Source organism: Astatotilapia calliptera, chromosome 23 (assembly GCF_964374335.1).
Source record: "Astatotilapia calliptera chromosome 23, fAstCal68.1, whole genome shotgun sequence".
Classification (NCBI taxonomy): domain Eukaryota; kingdom Metazoa; phylum Chordata; class Actinopteri; order Cichliformes; family Cichlidae; genus Astatotilapia; species Astatotilapia calliptera.
This window is the reverse complement of record NC_137443.1, coordinates 17,926,993-17,946,024: the sequence shown is the minus strand read 5'-3', so window position 1 is coordinate 17,946,024 and position 19,032 is coordinate 17,926,993. Positions and strand designations below refer to the sequence as shown.

The 19,032-nt window shown below is 39.0% G+C and overlaps 1 protein-coding gene across 2 annotated transcripts in view; it reads right to left on the bottom strand.

Moving 5' to 3' along the window:
* Positions 1-7,304: 7,304 nt before the first annotated feature.
* Positions 7,305-19,032, bottom strand: part of LOC113015943 (NLR family CARD domain-containing protein 3-like) — a 30,831-nt gene continuing 19,103 nt past the window's right edge. For both annotated transcript variants that reach the window (XM_080297631.1, XM_026158330.2), the window contains exons 5-10: positions 18,471-18,644; positions 18,100-18,186; positions 17,775-17,948; positions 12,322-12,495; positions 11,766-11,812; positions 7,305-9,595 (exon numbers count right to left, since the gene is read on the bottom strand). In XM_080297631.1, the coding sequence (XP_080153757.1) occupies positions 9,051-9,595; positions 11,766-11,812; positions 12,322-12,495; positions 17,775-17,948; positions 18,100-18,186; positions 18,471-18,644 (1,201 nt within the window). In that variant the 3' untranslated portion in view covers positions 7,305-9,050. The remainder of the gene's footprint in view (positions 9,596-11,765; positions 11,813-12,321; positions 12,496-17,774; positions 17,949-18,099; positions 18,187-18,470; positions 18,645-19,032) is intronic.

Genomic DNA, 19,032 nt, shown 5'->3' with positions numbered 1-19,032 from the left:
TCTCTATGGCTTCTCGAATTTTGATGATTAATCACATTTAGGCGCACGATTAGCTCACTTGGATTAGCATGTAATCATATATCGCATGACTGAGAGCAGCCGGTCTGGGTTCGAGTATAACCTGTTTTTTGTTTTTGTTTTTTTTAAATTAAATAACTCAATGTCCATCTGGGATTAATAAAGTTTCCCTGATTCTGATTGCCGGAAGCCCAAACAAAACATGCAATAAGAGGCTCTAATGTAAGAGTCCTGTTAATGTTGGAGGCATCAGTTACACAATGACCCATAGCCAGCACAACAGAGCCAGCAGTGCACGGGCAGGAATGCATTTCTTACTTGGAAATTTCAACACCAATTAATAAGAAGAATGGGATGTGCAAAACTTCAGTAACCCAACGCTGGGTCAAATATGGACCGAGCCAACGCTGGGTTGCTGCAACTTAACAGGGTTGGGTTACTGGTTTGACCCAGCACACTGAGTTAGGATAACTATCCAAAAATTGGGTTAAATTGACCAATGTTTGAAGTTGAGGTTACCCAAAAATTGAGTCGAAAGTCAAAACCCATCACATGGGTTATATTACCATTAACGTTTGGGTTAAGATTTGTACTTATTATAAAATTCAGAAAACTAGATTCAAAACAGATTTTATCAAAAAAGCTTTTTATTGCCATATTATACATAGAACATAGATGGCAAATTCATAAAACATATGTCAATTAAAGTAAAATGCAAGTAACAAAAAATATATAATTCATTGTATTATATCCATTACTTCAAATCAGTCTTTGGTTACAGCACATGTACATGTTAATACACATAAAGACATGCTATGTAAAGCCAGCTCTGGTTTTAGAACAAATTACATGTAAAAACTCTTAACTTTAAAAAACTGATAAGTTGATGATTATCTCAGTACATAACAGACATTGACACTTTGGAAAAGTGGCAAGAGGGAATCTCCCTCTCAGATCATTTCATGCACCTTTATGAGCAACATTTTACGTTTCCATCATAGCTAAATGAGCCCTCATTCATTTGACCATATTTGATTCATGCCCTGGGATCCATCTATTCTTGGGATAGATGACAGTGAGAAGGCATTCCCGAACCTGTGGGCATGACTTTGGGTAACTTGCATCAAAAACAAAAAATGCTTTGAAGCACCCATCAAAAGACCTTCGATTGCTGCAAAAAGCAGAAACAAATCTATCTTCTAGTACCAAGCAAGATGAACATTTTCTTAAGGTTCTTAAGAAAGGTTTCTTAAGGTTCCTTTGGTGCTGAATTCTTTTTCCTGATAGAATGAAGCCTTTTCCTGACATTGTGTAGACCTATGCTGGCCTATGAGTTCTGCAAGGGCTGAAACACACATCCTGTAATTTTTAAACAAAAGAAAAGAAAAACACTGATATTGTTATCAACGCAGAGGTCACTTAGGTTAAATTAAATAATTGAATTAAATTAAACAGTTTAGGTAGACTGTGTTCCTTTTTCTTTTTTTTCTTTTTTTTTTTTTTTTTACCTTTTTCCTACAAATGCCACACCCAATCTCATACTTTATTTGTTCTGTATACAGTGATCTCTAAATAGCAAATACCCCAAGCAAATTTTGACCTAACAGAGTTAGTCAAGCTATGAAGTGAACTGAAGAACTCGGTACATTACCAACCCAACTCCTGAGTCATGATTTCAGAACCAATATTTGGTCACAATAACCCAACCTACTAACCCAAGGCTTTTACCCAGCAGTTGAGTTATGAAAATAACCCAGCATTTTTAAGAGTGTATGTTACCTAGCCACGAGCTAACATAGTTAGCTGGCGTTAGCTGAGGTTAGTTCATAAACTGCAGACTGTTAGGCCATTTCCAAATACTCAAGTACGCGAGTCCATACTCACGTTTTATTTAGTCTGGACCTCGTAAGTTCACACGGAAGACCAGACTTCCCAAGAATGCAGCGAGATCATTCTACAATTAGAATGGCAGTCTCCTATTGACATCAGAGCTCCGGAGTTTTTACTGCCATCCCCTCTTAATTTACAGTTTTTCTCAGTCGCTTTGGTGCGTTTCTCAGAACACCATTAACATTTGCACAGCAGTTAGTGCATTTCCCAAAACAATTAGTGCAAACTGCAAAACCTAGTGGATAGCCTGCAAAAGCACGTCACATGCACAGAATTGATTATCCATACCTCAAAACCAAGTATCCATGTCAATGAAACTGTCAGTGCCATCAAAATGAAAAGTCTTGACACCATCTTTATGAACAAGATAGTCAAATGACATTGTCATGTTTCCACTATAATAGTTTATAATTTCAGTGTTTCCCATTGCAAAAAAAAATTGGTGACACCTGAAAATGCTGACGACAGCACTATGGCCTACCTGTACAGCCATCTGAAATGTGCAGTAAAGTCACTGTAGATGTTATGGGAGTCTTGGGAGTAACTGAGACACTGAATACGTACGTTTCACATTTCCATTGTGTAGAAGTGTTTGTAATCCTACAGAATTGTGCAAAAGAAAAATATGCTACAGTCACTTGTGCACTGTAGAATACATGTAAACATAAAATCACCCATTTGGTAGAGCTGTGCACTAATGTGAACAATAAACAGCACATGTAACAGTACAGTAAATCATTCTGGCACATCCAGACGTTCCTGTCTGTCTGGCCACATATTTTCATCTACATCACAACAGATGTTATCCCTCGCAATGCAGCGAGGAAAATATCTCCTGGAGTGGCGAATCCATCCTCTGCAGGACCCTGCTGTGATGTCGTCACATGCTGCATCCATGGCTGCTAGCAGGGCCATTTGCTCATGTGGATTTCATTTGTCTTGAGTACTCTGTCAATTGTTGAAATTGGAACAGATTCAATATTGCCAAATACCGTGTAATTCTCTATGACAGCGCTTTGTATGTCTCTCAGCTTTATTGCATTGTTTGCAATGACCATTGCACAAATGGCTTCTTCTTGCTGTGGGGTAAGAAGGGGCCCTCTTCCGCCTCCGCGAGGTTGTCTTACAATCCTATGTGGTGCAGAGTGAACTTTTTGTGAAATTGCAAATACAGTACAGTAACATGTGATGTGTCTGAGATGGCACAGTACAGTACAGTGTATTACTGTTTGCATACCTGTTTTCCCTACGGAATGTTTGAATGATTGAACTGACAGTAGTTCTTCCAATATTGGGTTGCACCCTTCGACCAGCATCCTCCATGGTGAGGCCGTGATTGACAACATGGTCCACAATTGTAGCCCTTATTTCATTAGGAATCCGCCTATATCTGCCTCTTCTCCCTCTTCCCCTTCCCCTTCCTCCCCCCATCCTCACCCCTCTTCCACGGTGCTGACCTTCCATTTTGTGTCACAGAAATGTAGAAATGGTACACACTAGCTCCTGCACAGTTTATATATGCTTGCCAATTGGGGATTCACAGGATTCATCCATAATTGACAGTGAACAAGTTGTTTGTCATTGGTTACAACTAAACTTTCACACGCCTCCTCATGAGTGACAGCTGTAATTCACCTGAGATCAATTGTTCAATTTCGGAGACATTTCCAGGAAAAATGATACAGAAAGGTATAGGATTTGCTTGACAGATGGCCAATATTTGGCATGTGATAACTAGTTCAACAATTTTGTGTGTGATGACTCAAGCAATGGATGCATGACTATTAGTTTTATTGGGAACGACTATTCAGCATCCATAGGTATGATTACTTTTGACTGACATGACATAAGCAAATGGAAATGTCAGAAAGCAGCAGGGAAATGTATGGAAGCAACTGATTCATGTCCAAAATCATTTGCAGTTTGTTCAGAGAGAGGAGAAATTGCTACTATGATGTGCACAAATGACTGAGTGTTGTGGAGGTTGAACTAATAGTTATGAGAATTTCAATTCTGATCTGAGAAACGCACCAAAGCGACTGAGAAAAACTGTAAAGACTTTTTTGTCTCGGTCTTGGTCTCATCTCACCTTTGTCTTGGTCTTGACTCGGTCTGTCTTGGTCTCGGTTTAGGTGATCTTGACTACAACTCTAGTATTAATTGTCATTTTAATCACAGTTAATTAGGCATATTCTGTTTAGACTGTGCAGTACTTTGGTCAGTTGAGGTTATTTTAAATATGCTAAAGAAACAAACTCACTCAGATATGCTGTGACATTCAAAAACAAACAAACTAACCTCTTACACTCACTTCTGAATCCATTTTTTAAGCTTCAGCATTTAACAAAATTAAAAGTTTGGCATAATCCATCCATCCTCAGTTTATTAAAGTATAGTTTGTCCTTTGTCCGAAAGCCATTTGAATTCTCCTCCCTCTTTGTAAACAAACTTCCTTCTGATTGTAGAACCAAAGTCAAAGGAGCAAACAGAATCTGCTGCTTGAGGGCACCACCTCCTCCACCTGCTGCTGTGGAGATTCAGAAAAATAAATCTGAACATAAAAAGATTTTTCGCTTTTGTTATTGGGAATCCCTTTTTGTTTTGTTTTTGATTATATTAGTACACTTCAGAGCAGAAATATTAGGAAAACAGATTTCAGCCGGATGTCTCTCCAGTCATTCCTCTGAACCTGATTAGTGCTTGAGTGTAGAAATGCTCTTTCAATGAATGTTACATTTACTCACACGTGGGAAGTAACTAAGTACAAATACTTTTTGCTTTTACTTCCTACATTTTTAAACAAATATCTGTACTTTCTACTTCTTATATTTTCACTTTTGGTTTAACACAGTTAAGGTTATGGTTCTCCAAACATCGAGCCAATTTGAGAGTACCAGGAACACATGAAAGGCAGTCCTGTTCACTTATTATTTAGCAGAGAATGTGCCATAAAAAGAGATGACGGGCACCAAACCCAGGGATTAAAAGTGGGACAGGGTTTTTTTTGCACAACTGTATGTGTAAAGTTTCTCACACAGTGTGTTGCTAGCCAATGGTCCAGCTGCTATACTTCACAGGGAGAGAAAAGAAAGCTAACTTCACTCAGAGATGGAGAAAGGTAACAAAGATAGGAAAGGAAGAAGAGACGTTAGAGTCAAAGGTAAGGACTGCTCATGTAAAGCTTACATGGAAGTCTTCATGTTTTTAAATCAGATATTGGGTTTGTACATGTGACATTATGGTGATCGTGGCTCAAGAGTTGGGAGTTCGCCTTGTAATTAGAAGGTTGCTGGTTCGAGCCCCGGCTTGGGCAGTCTCAGTGGTGGTCAGAGGGCTTGGTGGCGCCAGTGTCCGGCAGCCTCGCCTCTGTCAGTGCGCCCCAGGGTAGCTGTGGCTACAATGTAGCTTGCCATCACCAGTGTGTGAATGGGTGGAGACAAGTGGACATTAGAATAGGACAAAGAGGCTTGCCTGTGCCATGACACACCACCACTGGACGACTGGAATAAGGTATTATGGACTTAGAAATCAAAATTTGAAATTTTCGGTTCATCACGGAGGATCTTTGTGGGCCGTCAAGTAGGCGAAAGGATGGTTCCACAGTGTGTGACATCAGCTGTCAAACATGAAGGAGGAAGTGTCACAGTATGACAGAGGTCTGTCATTAATGCACCAGAGAAATGGACAGTGGTTCCTCAGAGTGACCCAGGGAATGGTTACTTTGTCCCATTTAGATGAAAATTATCTTAAATTATCTTAAATTCTAAAGGAAGATCTGAACAATACTTTTGTCCTCATCACTTTCCAAATCAATGCAGCACTCCTTCAGAGAGCACTTCAAAGTCTCCTGAGCTTAGAAACCAAATTAAAGGTGCAATCTCAATTTAATAATGCTGTCTTCTTCCCTTTTACTTTTCACAACATACAAACAGGTGTTTATAAGTTTCTGTATGAATTTGCTGTTTATGTCCTTATTTTGACACTAAGTCTTCAGCAGCTGACTCACTCTTACCAGTAGATGGCACAATCTCCTCATTCTCATTTTCCATTAAGTGACTCTCTGTTTTTTTAATTTTTAATTTTCCAAAAAGTAAAACCATCAGAAATGTTTATTTCTCTAATTTGATTTCATTTTTCTCTGTTTATTTTTCTACAGTTAATACGACAGGAGAGATATAAAAATATTAACAAAGAGGTTGATCCTCATCATGCCAACTGCTTCAAATACTTATTATTCAGAATCTGATCTGATCCTAACTATTTGTTCATTAGTGTGTCACTTTAATGTTTGAGCAGATATCATTTCTTTATATAGGTTTTTTTTTTTCACCTACTTCAGCAAGTTTCAGTGGTGGTTATTTGGTTATCAAATATCCATTGTTTTCTTACTTACTGTCATACACACCATCAGGCTGATGTTTCTCTCACATATCACGCTGGACTGAATCCAGAAGGTATCTTGGTACAGTCTAGAGTCCGAGGCAGTCAGGTTGTTGAGAGCAAATGAAGTAGAATCATAAAATGTCTCAAGAACTAGGGATAGGGTTCAGACTTCTTAAAAATTAAAATTAAAAAGTGTTCTTAAGCAATAGTTATCTTTGGACATTCCACCTTTTTTTCACTCATATTTAGTCCAGTCCCTGTAACTGACCATTTTTAGAAAAATGTTTTTTGTTTGTTTTCTGAATTTATGTTGTATATTTATGTTTGAATGATTCATCATTCAAACATAAATATGATTAATCATTCAAACATAAATATACAACATAAATTCATAAATATACAACGTAAATATATGTTGTATATTTATGTTTGAATGATTAATCATTCAAACATAAATATACAACATAAATTCAGCAAAGACCTAAGATATACCTCTGGACTTTCAGTTGATCCTTGTACTGTTCACTTAAAATAATCACAGGTGGTCCCAGTGGAAGAGTGGCTGTCAAGAAGCCACTGCTAAGGAAGGGAAATGGGGAGAAAAATACGGGGTATGCCAAATTACATAGGAACTCTGTGTCAAAATCAACAGGTGGCAACAGGTCTGATGGAGTGATGAAAACACATAAATCACTATCAGTATGTGTGGAAGTCAAGAGAGAGGATCAACAGTGAATGTCTACAGCCATTTGTAAAACACGGTGGAGCAGAATGTCATTCACAAATCCTGGAGAACTATTCCGGAAGACTACTTTAAAAAATTACAAGAAACCTGCCTAAGAAATTTCAGGCTGTGTTGAAGAATAAAGGTGGTCATACCACGGCTCATCAGAGTTGTACAAACTGTTATTGACATATATTTTGCATTTCCATGAATGTGTGCACATTTCTATTAATTACTGCGCCTGCTTCCCATTTTCAAAATATAATGAAATGAACAGTTACCCAAGCCCTTCAACATTTTTTCATCCTTTATCAAATAGATGTGCAGTGAAGAGTGACAGGAAAGTGGAGGAGAGACAGAGGGGAAGGCGTGCAGCAAAGGGTCGTGGGTTAGACTTGAACCCAGACCGTGTGTGCTCAGCCATATGGCACTCCGATGGCATACAAACAGAATACCATCACACGGGAAACAGAACTATCACAATAAAATATATATGTGTAATTCACACTGAGATACAGAACTGGGAATAAACATGGAGAAAGAACTAAACCTACACTAGAGACATAACACACAAACCATGGAAGGCACAGGAACAAAACCTAAGAACTAGAAATCACAAAATACTAAATAACTTAGGTCATGTCCACACTAATACATTTTCGTTTGAAAAAGACTCTTTTTCTCTCTGTTTTGGCCTTCCGTCCACACTGAGATGGCGTTTTTGGTCAAGGAAAACTTTTTGAAACCTTTCTCCAAAGCGGATACATTTGAAAACGCTGTCGCAGTGTGGACAGCGTAACCACTGGCTTTCGGAAACAATGACGCATTTTAGTCATGTGATGCAGTCATGTGACTAATTAAACTAAGATAGTAGAGAGCATTATACAGTAGTTGTTTTGTTTGCTCTCAATTTTGACAACCCTATTAAAGATTAATTAATATCAGTTTGTACATGCTTCAGATAGCTTTTCTTCAAATTCTTTAATTTTCAATCAGTTTTGCAACTTTGTACTTTTGTGTTACTCACAGCAACAACTACATCTCATTATTAGTCCATTTAAAAAACTCTGTGCTTTTCCTCAACATTTTGGTGCGATGTTTTGCGATGAATAGCCGGAAAGTAAATAAACGGCAGACAGAAATAACGCAGGTTGAATCATCTTACATTTCACTCATGCGCAAAACAGTAACATAAGCGTTTCAGGTGTTTCAGTGTTGACGAACAACTGATCGGAAATGATTAAAAACACTAGTGTGGACGCGTAGTGTTTTTAGCCAAAAATGTTTTAAAATTTATCCGGATTAGTGTAGCCTTAGGAAGCTAGAAATACAAAAGACTAAACTATGAAAAACATTAAATCAAAGAAGATTAAATATTAATAAATAATCAAAACACAAGCACTGGGTCACCAGACCCAGGATCATGACATCCGGCAGCTGTTTTGCTGTGGCTGCATTAGAGATATGCATACAATAAAAATAAGCTCTAAGCTAAAATTCAAATAGAAACAGTAAAATATGATAGTGATTGAAAAAGTCATGAAAAATAGTAATGATATCAAACATCAGCTCAAACTGAGCAATGTATTCAAAATACAGAAGGTTGTTTAAAAGGTGCTTTTGGAGGTAGTTGTCATTTGTGGACAAACACATCTGTCTTTGTTTTTGATGCAGCATTTTATAAAATTCAGATCTGAAATCATAACAATGAAACAGCTTAAAAAAAATTAGCATCAAAACAAATCTAATGTATATTACCAAAATCCACCAGATTCTACTCCAGGGCCCTTTGTGATAGATTTCATGTTTCATTCAAACTAAAGTGAAACACAGCATATGCAGTGCTATTCAGGCACATTAAAATATTCCTAAGAATGGATCCTTGAATAATTGTAGCTTCCATCTTTAAAGGAGTGAAGAGGAAGAAGTTTACAAGGAATCATTTAGAACAGTTTAAAACATCAACTCATTGAATCCATTAACCTTAAAATGCGTAGAGTATTTCTCTAACAGGAGGACACTCTTTATACTCAACTCAGCACAGACACACTGAGGCACCATGAAAAGACAATAAAAATCCAGGATAAACAGGTTCAGTGAATGTGGTGTTGAAGGTGTGGAGGCGGATCAGAGTGCCAGACGAGACTCTGTAGAAGGACATAGTGCCAGCAGGACAGTCCACATACACTGCTACTCTGTTAGAGACAGAGGAGGAGTAGGAAGAGGAGGGGGGGATGGTTGTGGATCTGCAATTGTGACAGACAAACTGAGGACCACCATCAGTGCAGTGCAGACTCCAGGAATGATCATTGAGTCCAAACCAACAGTCATCATTGTTTCCTTTCCTTCCGATTCTTCTGTAACTCACTGATATAGAAATGTTTCCCTTCCACTCGACCTCCCAGTAACAGCGACCAGTCAGTTCATTACTACATAGCAGCTGAGGCCAAACATCAAATCTGTCTGGATGATCAGGATATGACTGAACCTCCATAATATTATGTGTCACCTTCCTGTTGTTGTCAGACAGTTTGAGGTTTCTATTTACTGTGCTTGTGTCGATTGTGAGTTGACAGGAATCTGATGGAGAGAAGAAACACAATCCAACTGCAGTTATGGATCCATCATCTGTTCATTGATTAACACTTTGATGATGACTACTGACATCGGAGATGTAAATCAGTGATGTGACAGTTTGAAGATGTCAGTGTTGTGGTGTGGTGAGAGAGAAGAGAGAACCCAAATGCAGGACTTGCAGGCAGATTGACGATGTGGATGGTGTTTATTGCAAGGACTGGACGGACAGAACATAAACTGACTGAAACTGAATGACTGGTAGACTGAACTGAACCAGAAAACACACATGCAGATTAGAGGACAAGACAAGTAACTGAGGAAAACCGATGACTTAAATATACTGGATAATGAGTTGAAAATAAATGAGTTTTGGTGGGCGGCCGCGTGACCAGTTGCTAAGATGACTCAATTTGGGTGGATGACCGCATGGACAGCACGTAAGATGAATCAGTTCGAGTGGGCAACTGTGTGGCCAGTGCCAAAGACAAATCAGTTCAGGTGGGTGGTTGTGTGGCCAGCGGCAGCACCCGCGATGCTCCACTGTGGACCAGGTGATGGGACACCTCTAACAGGTGGGAAGGTTGCTGGTGGCGTGATTTGGCAAAGCTCTCTAGTGGAGAAAAAGCAGGACCCGCAGGTGGGAAACCTCTGGTGGAGACTTGGCACCGGAACAGGTGGAGGAATTGGCCAGACCCTAGCCGTCCCAACTCGAGAAACAAGTATGGATGCAGGGATGGGTTGAGTGGCTTCAGTGCAGGGACAGGTGCAGGAGCTGGCTGGACACCAGTCACCCAAGCACGGGGAACAGGTATGGGTGCTGGAGTGGACTGGGTCTCAGCTGTCCTTGCCCTGGGAGCAGGCATGGGAATGGGTGACGGCTGGACGTCAGTTGCCCCTACCTGAGGAACTGGCAAGGGTGCAAGGAAATGCTGAGTGCTATCTGCCCGGGGAGTGGTACAGGGACTGGCTGGGCCCTAACGGCACTGCGAACAGGAGCAGGCTGAGAGACAGGTCTTGGGGCTGGGAGACAGGTCTTGGCATGGAGACAGGACGAGAGAAGTGATCAGATCTGGACTTAAGAATGTCCTTTGTGAAGCCAAAAAGGGAAAAAGTTTTTATGGGTGCAGGGTGGTAATGACATTTTTTTTGACAGTCCACCATAGGTTGACAATAACTAATCACTGGCTTTTTTAGTAGAAGAAATGGTATTTGGTCTATGGTGAGGAGGAGTCTTTGGCTCATGGTGAAAATGAAGAAAAATGTCTGACTCACTCACCACCAGATATTGCAGCTTGCGAGAGCAGCGGCAGCAGCAGCAGCGGGAGCTTTGGCTGAAACAACAGACCTGCTGAATGATGTAACCTCCATCAGGATGAGATGGGAGGCGGAACCGCTTTGACACGACAAGGTGGGACTGCTAGTGAATGAGGCAGTAGGTGGACGCATGAGGACCGAGCAGCCGGAGATCAGCGGTTGGCGCCTATTTCCCATGGCTAAGGCTCGCGTGCAGGTGAGGCAGCAGGTGGAGGACTGCAGTGCCTTCAAGGACTCTCCAGAGCCAGATGAATCCCCTCAAAGACATGCTCATGTTGGAGCATAAGCCACAGATTAACCCCCAGCTCTCTTTCCAGAAAGAAGAATGCTGCCTGCTGCCACTGGTATAATTCGAAGTCCACTGGGTTCATATCATGTCTTCGCAGCACGAGTCTCGTCATTCTATCAGCATCGTGGTGTGGTGTGGTGAGAGAGAAGAGGGGACCTAAATGCAGGACTCGCTGGCAGATTGGGGAAGTAGATGGTGCATATTGTAAGGAATGGATGGACAGAACATAAGCTGACTTAAACTGAACTGGGTAACACACACATGGATTAGACTGTGACAAGACAGGGAACTGAGGAGAACTGACGGATTAAATACACTGGATAATGGGGATGATAAGAAACACGTAAGTACATAGCTGAACTTAATCTAACTAACAATACATAGGAAGTGGAACAGAACATAATGCACACAGAAAGATAACTAAGACAGTAAAACAGGAAACGGGGATAGAAAACTCAATGGTGACAAAGCTTAACTGGAAACACTGGGTCAACAAGCCGGGCATCCTGACAGAAGATGGTTGGATGTGTACTGCTTTGTTTTAATAAATCACATTAAAAACACACTTACACTTCCTCAGACCTGGTTTTAACCATCGGACTCCAGCAGGCTCCAACCTGGAAGGAGGAGGGGAGAGGAAAAATCATATGTCATTAAGATTACTTCCAGTCTGAGTTATTGTCTGATTACTGACAACTTAATGAAGACAAACAGAGAATTAGAAAATCATTCATTTTCAAATATATATTCTATTCCATCAAAATATAACAATAAAAATTTAATTGCGACTGTTGTTGGCTAGCATACAATGTTAAAAATAATAAAATGAACAACAGCAGGATCTCTGACTGTGGTAATACAAACCTAAATATGTGAAGAAGGCAACAAACACTGATCCTTGAATATTTTATTTATATATACAAAGATTTAACAGCACGGTAGCTAACAACACTATACTAAGTGAACTGCTGTGGATGATTATCAGCAAAGCACATTTTGTTCAACAAAAATCATTCTCAGCTTAAGCGTAGGTTTTATGTTAACTGTTCTCTACATTCACAGCTGAATCCAGAATAAATATGTTCAAGTACTCTCTTCCTGTTCAATCAAACACTCTTCCCCATACCTGAGAGTCTTAAGTCTCCAGCGTGGATTCTTCAGTCCAGCCGAGAGCAGCTTTATTCCTGAGTCTCCTGGATGATTGTAGCTCAGGTCCAGCTCTTTCAAATGGGAGGGGTTGGAGCTCAGAGCTGAGGCCAGAAAACTACAGCCGTCTGCTGTGACCAAACAGCCTGACAGACTGAAAACACACAACACTCCATCTGTGAGCTATGATTTTCTGTTTGTCAGATACAATAACATTTTTCAATTTCCATCCATTCAATTTCATTTACCTTTATTTATAAGAGACAATTCCCAATGGACAACAATAGTCACTTCAAGTTAACAGAGTAAGGCAACACACTACAATATTAGCGAGAAAGCTGCGTCCAAGATGCAGCTTTGCACATTGGCATACTCCCCCATATTGCTTGTCTTGTGTGTTTATGGTGTTATGATGTGATGATATTTGTGCTTTTTATGTGCTGAAGTTTTTTTGTCTTCTCCTCATGCCAACTACTTTGGGGATAAGTTGGAGCAGAAATTGTTTTTTTCTCCTGATCTGCCCTTTTGTGTTACACATTACACATTCCTGTCTCCCTAACGTGAAGTTTGTGTATTGTATGTATGGTCAATATAATAAAACCTTTCTTCTTTCTTCTATTAGTTATTATAACCCACTAAACACTGGACATAGGACAGACATGCAGATCCCATTGGGTCCATTCTGGATATTATACGACATCCAAACTAGGTCCACAATTTGGACTTCCAACCACAACCCAACCTGAAGGTCAATATGACATTCACCTTTTGAAATTTGGACTTGGCAATTTTTTATTGGTCATGTGAACATCTATAACAAGTGCAGAGAATATACACATTTAATAACATAACCCAGATTTTAAAAATGCATAAATAGTAAAAAATAAGTAAAGTCTAAGATTATGAATAGCAAAGAGATAAATTCATTTATTCAATTTCTTTATTTTATTAAAAAGTCAAAATTCATGTAAAATGAGTAAAAACATATGTGCATTGTTTAATATAAGCCAAAAGCCAAGCAACATATTTAAGTTATCTAAGTGATTTATATGTCATCTTTAACCTAAGAAGCAAAAGACCGTGGCAGATCTGAAAACGCCAGGAGTCCGATTTTCTCGCCGGCTCTAGTGGGCCTTGACCTCCTGATCAGCTATCGAGCTGGTGAATAACAGGTCTCTCCGAAAACATCAGAGCAGTTTTGCCAATATGTGATGTCTTAATAAATCGAACAGATATTTGAAGTTTACACAGCTACATTTTCATCTTTCGGCTGAGGACCAGGTGGAGTGCCCAACCCGGGTCAGGGACAAGTTCCTGCCCCAAGTGGAGGAGTTCAAGTATCTTGGGGTATTGTTTATGAGTGATGGGAGAAGGGAGCGGGAAATCGACAGACAGATTAGTGCTGCGGCCGCAGTGGTGCAAACGCTGTTGTGGTGAAGCGAGAGCTGAGTGTAAAAGCGAAGTTCTCAATTTATCGGTCAATCTACATCCCTACCCTCACCTATGGTTATGAGCTGTGGGTAGCGACCGAAAGATCAAGATCACGGATACAAGCGGCGGAAATGGGCTTCCTCCGAAGGTTAGCTGGCATCTCCCTTAGAGATAGGGTGAGAAGTTCGGCCAATCAGGAGAAAAAGCAGGACCAGGATCAGTAGAGCCACTGCTCCTTCACATTGAAAGGAGCCAGTTGAGGTGGTTTCGGCATGTGACAAGGATGCCTCCTGGGTGCCTCCTGGGTGAGGTGTTCTGGGCATGACCCACCGGAGGAGGCCCCGGGGCAGACTCAGGACATGCTGGAGAGATTATATCTCTCGACTGGCCTGGGAATGCCTGGGTGTTCCCCCGCACAAGCTGGAGGAGGTGGCTGGTGAGAGGGAGGTCTGGGCTTCTCTGCTTGGGCTGCTGCCCCCACAACCCGGCAGCAGAAAATGGATGGATGGATATTCTCATCTGAAAATATCTTAAAAGTTCATTTTGTGACCCAGAAAGAGTAATAATACAGCTAAGTAGCTGACACCATATTCGGAAACTGGAACTGGCTGAGCCGTGTTATGAATTCTGAAATAGGTTGGGCCACGAACCTGACCCATCCTTCAAATCTGGGGAAATGAAGGAGGTGTTTGTCAGCGCAAACGCATTTGTTGACGCATTTTTTGCCCTTTTACTGAAAAGACTTTAGTTTGGAGATCTTATTGGATTGCTAAATTCTCAAGTATTAGCATAGGCCTGCAAAGTAGGATGTATTTGTGCGAGCTTTATGTTTAGTTTTTGGGTCAGTAATTGTTTCTATTACCAGTGGTCTACACTGTATGTGGGGATTCATTGTACAGTTAGTATATTGCTGTTTTTCGGTTAGCCCGAATATTAAAACATGCCGTTTTATTATTTTGGCTAATTAAAGGACTGTTGCGAAGATCTACTTTACATTGTGTATGGTGTAATTTACTGCACTGTTAATCACTACTGTTCATTTTCGTGGGTAATACTACTTTTACAAATCAGACAAGTGAATTAAAAGTAAGTTAAATTATACAGTACACTGAAAAAAGAACCCAGAGCCCACTTACTTAATAGCATTGCGTAAATAAGGCCAAAATAAGTATAATATTGCTTAAAAATATCAAAATTGTTTTCAAGAGGCTACATATGAATACAGATTATATATGAACAAATACTATTTATTATGTATTATCCTATTGATTTGTTCAGTACGTATTTTTTATTTTATTTTTTATTTTGCATTTTCTTGCTTTTGTTTGTTGAAATATTAAAGACATAAAGAGATTCAGTAGACGTCAGGTCTTTGGGTCCTTGTGCTGCTAAAAGAGGAAAAGGAACGCAAATTAGCCATGTGATGTAGGTTAAGGGGCTATCTGATTAGTTGAGAGAGTACCCTGACTACCCTGCTGTTTGCATGCTTTGCCTTGCACTGCTGTGGAGAGCTTTTAAAGAAGTGTATGTACTGGATGTAGCCCGGATAGGAATTCCGCAGTAAGTACTTATAATTCCTATGGACTTTTGTCCAAAACTCAAACACAGCAATAGCGGAGAAGAGCAGCTAAAAGTTTTAAATATTATTGTTTCTGTGACACAAAATAAACTATTAAGATATTTTCAGATGAGAATGTAGCTGTGTAGACCTATAATATCTGCTCGATTTATCATATTTGCAAAAGTGCTCTGATATTTTTGGAGAGGTCTGTTAGCCCACCAGCTCAATGGCTGACTGGAAGGTCAAGGCTCATTAGAGCTGGTGAGAACAGCGGACTCCTGGCATGTCGCTTGACTGTCTACTAAAAATTAAAATAAAAGCGTTCTAACATCTCACCTGTTTGTTATTATTCGAGCATACATGTATAGTATTTGTTTTAACAGAGAGATTAAGCTTGTCTTTCTGTCATGCCGTGATTGTACTTAACTGTATAAAGCCTATTAGACATTATAAAACAAAACATATGTAATAGCAAATTTTGTCAGACTGCTTAAAATACCTTTTTAAACTCTTTTTTTCTTAAAGAAATCTACTAAAAATTGCTAGGTGGCAATTTTTCACATCATGTGTAATTTCCATTCTAAATATTAATCACAGTTAAATTGACGGGAGATGGCAGTAAAACTCTGGAGCTGAGATATCACCAGCTACACTGCTGTTCCAATTGTAGAATGATTTCCAGCTGACAAACTGGCCTGTAATGAGTGTGAATGTCAGTGTGCCGGGGGGCCTATATGTGAGTATAGCGCATTTAGTATATTTACATAGCGTATTTCTGATAAGGTATCAGTGAGTTAACCACTAAGACTTAATATCATTTTAAAGGGTATTCAAAGAGTATATTTCATTTACTGAATGAAACTGTAATATCATTTGAGTTAAAAAAAAAAAAGTGTGTTTTTGTACTTTGTCTGTCCTACCCTTATGTTCAGTAAATGTTCAGTTTCTGTCCTAAAGAGTGGTCTGGGGTCAATTCTTTCTTTAATGTTTATGCAGGGGTTTACTCTTAGTATCCCTGATTCCTGTCCATACGACAACCATTTGTGGAATCTGTGCTATAAAGAACCCAACACCCCAACTAGTAAGTCGAAACTGAGGCAAGCAGGGTTAGACTCAGTATAACGAGTGGGTTGCTACATGTACAAGGACTTCAGACCTTAAACAAGAGCAATAAACTGCAAAAAATCTGAAACCAAGTCTATCAAAATGTCATGCATGGATATATGAAGAATGAAGAGGCACTGCATTGTATATAAAATGAAATATACTTGGGGAAGACTACTACATTTATTGTGGTAACCACACAGGTTTAAAGCTGTTTTGTGGGAGGAGCAAAAGCTGGTCTGGTATTTTGGGGAAGTCAAACCCATGGTCGGAACTGCTTCAGTAATGCCTACCATGAGTCTTATTTTTTAATTAATTGAAAATAATAATCCAAAAAAACCCCAAAAAACTGTTTTCTCCCCTTTATGAAATATTTACACCAAAATTGTTAGTGGAGAAAAAAGAAAGTGAAAAAAAGTTTGAGAGAACTGTTAACAAATAGGTCACCTGTAATAAATGGGTTACAGTCTTATGAAACATTCCATCAGTTTTTCATTGCCCATAATGCAGGGGAAAGGTTAGAATAACAATTAAGTAACTTTATTATGTTTAGGTTTTTTCCTACTTTCTAACGAAAATATACTTTCTGTATTAATATGACTTAGAACTGATATTTGGGCAGGATTTATTTTCTCCTTCAAACCATGGGTGTTTTTTGAGATAATTCTCTCTCTCTCTCTGCTTTTTTGAGTCACTGAAGTTCACTCAGCTGTCCTATCTTCCTCTTATGATGAAGTCAGGCTCAAAATTCTCGTTTTTTTTTTTTGTGTGTAATTGTATAATGTACAATCAATACTGCAAGAAACTTCAGAATACTGTCAGAAATTGGGATTTTATGTTTAGTGGACAGAAGTTCCTCTGAAATAAAGACTTCTGTTTTTTTAAGAAAGAATAAAAATCTCAATTTTAAGAAATGTAACATTATGTTGTACAAATTAAAATTAAACAGTGAATAAATATCACCAATAACCTCCTATACTGATTATTTCTATGAAGACATTTTTATAATGTTTCCCAAAATTCTATATCATTAATGCCCATAAGAATCTTAAACATGTCATTTAGAAGTTTTTGTCCTACCAGCATGAAAGGATATTGGTATGTCATAGACACATAATGGCTATATATATGCAAGTTTATCAGTTCATAAAGTAATTTTCTAAAAAGAAACGATAACAAAAACAAAACGTGACTATAAAAAATGTTATGACTGTTTTTCAGAGTAGAATCATCCACTCAAAGGTAAATAAAAGGTCACTTAACAATTGCTAAGCTTAGCTGTTTGTGCAACAATATAGATTTTAAATGACAGTGTATGAACATTTTTGAATCCTGACCTGAGAGTTTTAAGTCTACATTGTGGAGTCTCCACTGCGCCAGACAGAAGCTTCACTCCTGAATCGTGCACATTGTTGTTACTCAGGTCCAGCTCTCTCAGACTAGAGGACCGGGAGCTAAGGAACGAGGACAGAGCTTCATAGCTTCTCTCTGAGAGGTTACAGGCGCTCAGTCTGAAAATTAATCAAGAGCATAAATAATATGTTTCATATATTTAATCACTTTTTTTTTCAGTAATACTTCAGGAAACCTCATAACATGCAACAAAAAATGGATGGACTTTAATTGGTTAATTTTGAGAAACAAAATATGTCTTGATCTGACCTCAGACTAGTCAGCTTGCAGTTCAGATTCTGCAGTCCAGCAGAAAGACTGTCAGAGCTTCTCAATGAGAGATTACAAAGACTCAGTCTGAAAATTAAAACATGAACAATGAAACAACACTTGTTAAACTGTAATCAGGGTTCAGTAAGGAGCTACTTACTACTACAATTAGCGCTATTTACTTGCAGTGTGTTTTAAAGAATCCTTATCATCTGAGGTTAAACAGGTTAAAAATGTGACAGTTTCACTTAAAACTAATGTAAAAACAACAATTCATAAAGCTGACATTTATGGGCTAAATTTTTAACTGTTTAATTTTGTCAGCTGAAAAAAAAGACCAAAAGAAAAAAAATGAATATATTTGATCTGACCTCAGAGTTCTCAGTTTACAATGTGGACTCTCCACTGCTTCAGACAGAAGCTTCACTCCGGAATCCTCCATGCTATTGTTACTCAGGTCCAGCTCTCTCAGGCTTGAGGACTGGGAGGTGAGAACTGACGACAGAGCTCTACAGCTTCTCTCTGAAAGTTCACAGATGCTTAGCCTACAAAAAAATAAGAAAAAATACAGAAAGATTATATTTATGGCATTTGTTCAACCTAAACAATAAAAACTAATATATTGGAGTCCACTAGAAGTTATGGTTAACTAGAAATCTCTTAAGTCATAAAATGAAGGAAACTATTTAAATTTCCTTAAAATCCTAATTACACTTCTGTATTTGCATATAAATAAGTTACAGGCTGTTCAGTGCGCAGGGTCTTTTAGGAGATCCATCTGTGGTGATCTGAATTAGGCTCTCCTGCTCAGACACTGATGACGAAGTAGGCACGGAAGTGAATGGGTAATGTATCCAATCATTTAACCTGCCCGTCAATGAGAAGTATCAGCATAACTGCGCCGCCAGCTCCTGAAGGTGCATGTTACAGTCA